Genomic DNA, 6513 nt, shown 5'->3' with positions numbered 1-6513 from the left:
ATGTGCCGCCCCGGCTTAGCCAGGCGAGCAGAACCGGCACGGTGCCCTTAGTGGGGTGTTGAGGCTGCGGGGTGTGCCCGTGTGGTGTGATAGTTGTGGGGTGCGTGGGGGTGTGGTGAGGTTGATGTAATGATGTGATGATTGGTCTTATGTCTGGATACTGTGTTTTGAATATGCAATAAATTGATTGTGAAAAAAAAGTTTCAAGTTGATAGCTCAAGCGGTTCATGAGTTATTCAAGAAAAACGGAGGGGGGGTCGGATCCGACCCCCCCCCCCAGGCGGTCGCGGGTTAACAGTCGGGTTTTAGTCTCGCAAAACACTTCCATGGGCGTCCAATATTAAAATCAGCTTGAAACAATCACATAAAATGTGTTATACTTAACAGTAATGGAAATAAGTATGTCACGTCCAAACGCGTCTCGCCGCGGTATCTAATAATCTAATATGTAAGGAAGGTTGAAAATGCTCGCTGAAATCGAATAGTGTACGAAAATATGTGTGTAGGCATTAAAAAAAACAGTCGGAAAAAATAATAACAGTGGAAAAATAATAAGCACAAACGAGACAAAATAATCTTAAACGGTTCAGCGAGCGGAATTAAGACCATGGGCTCCACCACCGGGGGGGGGGGGGGGGAAGGGTACGGGGGACGTGTCCCCCAATATTTTACATTTTTAACATTGTGCCTATGGATGCTGCATGGAAAGGATCGACTTCAAACAACCTTCGCCCCCCCCCCAAAAAAAAAAAAAATCGGGTCGTGACGGAGTTCTTGTTTAAAGAAGTAAAAAGGGTCAAATGAACGTTCTTTTAGGATAAGGACAACATTATCCCACAAACATGTTTTTTTTAACCCTCGCATGTGTAGGGGGGGGGGGTCGGATGGACCCCCTTTCCCCATGGTTTTTCGCGAATAACTCGCGTAAAAAGCGGCTGATCGCGACGAAACTTTCAGTACCATCGCATTGATCAATTTTACACCTACCCTGAAACTTTCATGACCCTGACCCAAATGACCTTTGACCTGTGACCTCTTTTCCGAGACCATGTTTGGCCGGAATCGCGATTCGGAGTATGTCGGCTCGCATTAGCCGCGCGTTTGCAAGCTTTTCGTGGTTTCAAACGTTCAAACATGTGATTTGATGTTGCTCCCATGCATTAGGGTGGGTGTCAAGGTCACCTGAAGGTCAGGTCAGGTCATTGACCTTTGGTGACCTCGGGTGACCTCGGTTCACTTTTTCGAGTTTTACATGTTTCTAGGCTAGTTTTTGGAGCTGAATTCGAATTTAACAACCATTTGAACATTTACGAAGTAGTTTTGTTGCCTTCGTAACATGTTACGAAGCTGTCAGAGGCGGTTGACACGTACTACGAATACCCGTCACGACGCCTACTGATTGACCTGACCTGACCTGACCCGACCTGGTCTAAATGCTTAAAGACATCATCTGTGATCAAAACTAACACGATATTCGTGATCAGTACCCCGAAAAACCCCTTAGCAGCCACACTTTACGACTTTCTAATAGGTCCCGATTTTCCCGACTTTGGGTCATTGACCTGACCTGGAAGGTCAACCAATGACCTAGGACCTGAAAATTGGGTATCATCGGCTTCCTCTCGTCACGGGCAACACGCTCGTTTTTTCCGCGAAGCTCTAGCTCGATCAGGGGCCAAACGGCAAGGGGGGGTCCAACCGACCCCCCCCCCCTACACATTAGAAGCTGGAAAACGCCGCACACATGCAAGGGTTAAATTTAAATATAACATAACTCACCTCTTCTTTTTCGAACTATGCCGGGTAGGTATCCCTCAGTTTCTCGATCGATCTGCTCCGCCGTTCACGGTTGGCACCGACCTCCTGACGCCGGCGGGGAATGTCTGCTGGTCCATCAGTTCACCTCCCTGTTCTCCGCGGCGCATGCGATTGATAAAAGCTTCATCGACAATCACCGAGCTCTTCACAGATAACTTACTCGTCCCATCCTTCGCTGCACGCCTTCCCCGCTCCTGCACTCTCCCGCACAATTTCACAATAGCCTCAACAATTCAACGTGAACTACGCGAGTCACCGCGCCACAACGGACTGAAGCGCGCGCCGCGGTTTTCGAACGCAACGGCTATAATACTCATCACGCGAACTCACGCATCACGCAGGAAACTCACCCTGCCGCGCATGCGCGCATCTTCAAGCCGGGGGTACCTCACGCACAACTGCACGTGAATTCGCGAGAACTCATGCATTGCGCAGGAAACTAGATTTGCCCAAGCAAAACTCATTTCCGACTCAGTTCGAATTCACGAAACTAAGCACTCAGAACTCACGCATAACGAAGTCACCCTGGTGATGTGAGTTAGATCAGCCAATAAGTGAGCACCACTATCGTATTCACTGAGTTTCTTCATGAGTTATTACTGAGTAATGCCTGGCCTGAGTAAAAAATTTTTTCACTGCAGTGACTCAAATGTCGGGAAAGGGAAAAAGGCATGCTGAAGCTTCTTAAAAGTGATGATTTTATTGGTTTTTTCCGAGGTCCGATTATTTATCACACCTATTTACTATAGCAAGTCGAATGGTTGACAAAATGTATATGTCGACGCGCCACCGAAAGGCTATTCAATGAGCCATCGAATGCTTCTTAACGACCAATGCGCTATTTTTGTTCATGAGCTACGTAGTCAGATATTGCATTAGTCGAAGATTCCAAGACTTGCCGATCGATCCATTGTTTGCTCCGGTAAAACTCATGTCACTGAAGGTTATCGAAGTCATGTCTTGCAATTTCTCGATTCGAGCATTCGATGGCTCATTGAACAGACTTTCGGTTACTGTGTCGACACAGTTGACCTTACGCCAACTGCATATGATTTGCAATAGTAAATAACTTTAATCAATTAATGATTTTTCCAAATACTGTTTTTTTACTACAGAAACAAAAAAATGTCTCTTAAACTGTTGTGATAAAAATTGCCAAATTGCTTTCAAGGGTTCACGTCGAAAGACCGTCAAGTGTTAATTTCAACAAAACCGATACATCAAATATCAATACTTGCAATACGACCTTCGGATATTCATCGGCAATATTCGTTGATAAAGATTCGTTCGTTACTAGTGAAATGACATGTATTGTGCAGAGGATGCAAACACGACAAACAAACCATTCTTCTGACTTTTGCGTCTCAATTCAAGGCAGGCATGCTGAAGTTAGACAGCAAAAATAATGTCTGCTTTTGAGGAAGGGAACAAAAACTGCGACTTGCGCGAGCACCCAAATTAGAGACATGACTTGTTGCTGGAAACTGAGAAGTTGCCACGTACGACATAACACAACACATCTATCTACTCATGACTCGGGCCCGCCGGTCATCCATGGTGCCTTCGAAAGCACAAGCACACTGACGATGCGACATTTCAGTTCACAATAATGTTCACACGCAGTGCTTTCAGTTGTCCGCGGTCTACACTGAACGCACGTCGAAATGGGCCCCAACTTTGCAAACATCGTCAATGCCGAATCAAGAAAGTGGCGTTACGAGACCCTAATCCACTGCCAGCTTTACTTGACCTCGATTTGACAACTTTGCACCGCGGGCTTCACCGGCCAAAAGACGATCCCTCCCCCTGACTGACCCTGCCGGCTTCTGCAGTGGGCCAGCACTCGTCTAACCAAGCTCGCAAGAATGCTACACCGATTACTACTGACTATCAAACACAAACACGGCTGCCAGGCCATGGCTGCTCTTCAGATCACGGTCACCATTACCGTACTGTTCACGGCTGCTCACACCCAGCAAGGTCCATAACTCCCGGCCAAGCGCACAGCATCACTAAACCCTCACTGACTCGGTGTGGTGCTGCGGAGTGCGGACAACACAAATCGGTAACAAGCTACTGTGACTTCACACCCGGTCCATCCCACCTCCACCGCACACATCAGCCGTTATCTACATGGTCGTCTGAGTGATCACTGTTATCGTCATCTTCATCGTCTTCGTCTTCCTCCTCCTCTTCCTCTGCGCTGTGTCCGACGAGGGGAGGCTGCAGCATAACGGCCACGGTGGCCAGGTCGGAGGGGTCCACCAGGTCCAGCGGCCGCTCACCGTCCTCGGTAAGCAGGGTCGGGTCGGCGCCACTCTCCAGCAGGTACCTGGCGGCGGGGTGCAGGGTTAGCGGATAGTACACATGAGGGGAGACAGCAGGTACAGGTCACGGTGACATGGGTGTATAAGCGTGATTGTTAGCTAGCATTAGTCTCTAAGGCTCAGAGAGCTACAGAATGGTCATGACTATGCCAATATTTGCTGAATACTGAAGTTTATAGGTAATTTTTTATAATTGTTGATAAGGACAATTAAAACTTTTGTAGTCAGTTTATTGTCATTTTGACGGTGTAGAGCGGAAGCTAAGCGACATGACTAGGCGACACTGACATTTGAAGAATATGATCTATGCATAAGGAGAGCTCAAGTCACAAGCTCGATACAGTCAGCCCGAGCCCCTTACCTACCCACAGCGCCCCCTGGTCTTTAGTGCGCCGACAGCGCCGACCACCGCCCTGGCGGCGGCCGGTCGAAGCTCTAGTTACGCACCTGGCCACGTGGTGGTGCCCCATAGAGCAGGCGGCGTGCAGAGGCGTCCAAGAGTCGGTGTCTCGACAGTTGAGGTCTGCGCCGAACCGGGTGAGGATCCTGACCACGGGCAGGTTGCCGTCCAGCGCCGCCTGGTGCAGCGCCGTCAGACCTGGGGAGGGGAGTATTATTGTCACCATTAGTCACCACAGGTCGCGAGGTCGGCAATGACAGTCGCAGCAGTCAGCACCCATCGGCCATAACCAATGTTGTCAGCTGACCACCTATTCGTCTGTCTGGTTAAAAAGAGTAAGTTTTCTAATCCACTACAAAGCTGAGTGACCGACACATCTACTAGCAAAACCTAATCACTTGACGTTACAGCTACCTTTGCGCCTATTTTACTTCGAAACATCAGTCAGCCGGCCAATTTGTGGGCTCAGAACCGTCTTCAGCTCCCACTCACTCCTCCCATGCCCCCTCCCGTCACCGGACACCTGCTCCGTGCAATAACATACACGTCTGTGAACCGGTATCACACTGCTCGACAACAACAATACAGCATCGTATGGCTGGAGTATCCAATTATGATGCGGTGGCTCATGGATGGATCTCGCGCGAACAATGAGTCAGGAGCGGGACGATTTAGCGTGCTGAGGCGGTGAGCACGCGCTGAATGAGTTCTGCGTGCTCAGCGGCTCAGCATGGTGAGTTTCCGCGTGAAGATTAGATCATCGGCAGGGTGTCAGTGATGAGTGAGGTGATAGTTATACGCTCGTAATCGGGATCTGTTTCATTTCCATGGATTCGAGCGCTGAGTGGGTGAGAGGTCGGTTCGAACCGTTCCGATATTGGCATTCGATTCTGAAGACGATGGTCTGTGGCGTCGGAGGCATTCTCGTTACTCGCATTGACGGAGTTGTAGCGTAGTGCAAAGTATGTCCGAATACGAAGATAAATAACAGCACATTGAATGCTAGGATGCACCTATATTTGGTGAAGGTGCGATGGCGTACAGGTGTACGATAGATGTTTGTGTCTAATTTCTGCAATATAGCGTACGGAAGAGATGGCGGTTCGGGTCTCAAGTCTATGCAATTAGCGATATGAATTATATGCGTGCAACATGCTCTACCACTGCTGATTCCATGAACGTCGGAACACATAGATGTCAATGCATAGATGTCATGTTATCAATACCTACTGGTGTATAATATAATATCCAAATGCAAAAATATATGGATTCCCTGTCAGTGTCCAGCCATCCATAAAGTAGTCTTCAAAAGCATTATACGGGATACGGCAGCACTCAGTAAAGTATCATTTGATACGGCAGCCTCATTGACCCACACCATTCGCCCGGCATTCTCAGGTCGTGGGAGCGCTGCCGATACCCCTTCTGCTGCGGTGGTGCTGCAGACTTAACAATCACGGTTCGTTAGTACATTATCCCCCGGGTTTCAGCTGACATTCATCAACCACCGTCGTGGCAATACCGATTGTGAACGCCTTTGAAGCTGTACTGCTGATCGTGCAACATTCTAATACCCTCGGCAGACGGCCGATTCACGGCCAATCCCCACATGTTGTGCTGCAAAATTGCAATAAATGGAAGGATACAATCAGCTGTCTTTCTCATCCTGGGTCTGAATGGCATTGAAATGAATGAGGGATTAGACAGGAGGCACAGACGCGGGGGCCTTTCTCATCGTTTCTAGAACGTTGCAGTATTGAAGGCATTTATATAGAAATTGAACACATTTTACCCTATTGGTTTTATTGGTTGGCTGGCAAGTGGCAAGTCAGTGAAAGTCACATATCTTGTTTATGAATACGGTTCACGAAGCAGTGGCGTGAAGGTTGCAGTCAACGGCAACCTTCATACGATATAGAAAGGCGGTCTTTGGACGCGGTCTTGGATACATAAGCGACCAGATCACAA

The 6513-nt window shown here is 48.4% G+C and overlaps 1 protein-coding gene across 2 annotated transcripts in view; it reads right to left on the bottom strand.

Annotated features, from left to right (window-relative positions):
* Window positions 1-3108: 3108 nt before the first annotated feature.
* The window catches only part of LOC122380776 (protein phosphatase 1 regulatory subunit 27-like), a 47154-nt gene continuing 43749 nt past the window's right edge, over window positions 3109-6513 (bottom strand). For both annotated transcript variants that reach the window (XM_043364218.1, XM_043364219.1), the window contains 2 exons: window positions 4593-4743; window positions 3109-4150 (listed from right to left, as the gene is read on the bottom strand). In XM_043364218.1, coding sequence (XP_043220153.1) covers window positions 3937-4150; window positions 4593-4743 — 365 coding nt within the window. In that variant the 3' untranslated portion in view covers window positions 3109-3936. The remainder of the gene's footprint in view (window positions 4151-4592; window positions 4744-6513) is intronic.

Source organism: Amphibalanus amphitrite, unplaced genomic scaffold (assembly GCF_019059575.1).
Source record: "Amphibalanus amphitrite isolate SeventyFive unplaced genomic scaffold, NRLGWU_Aamphi_draft 000106F_arrow, whole genome shotgun sequence".
Lineage (NCBI taxonomy): Eukaryota > Metazoa > Arthropoda > Thecostraca > Balanomorpha > Balanidae > Amphibalanus > Amphibalanus amphitrite.
This window is presented reverse-complemented; position numbering and strand designations above follow the sequence as displayed.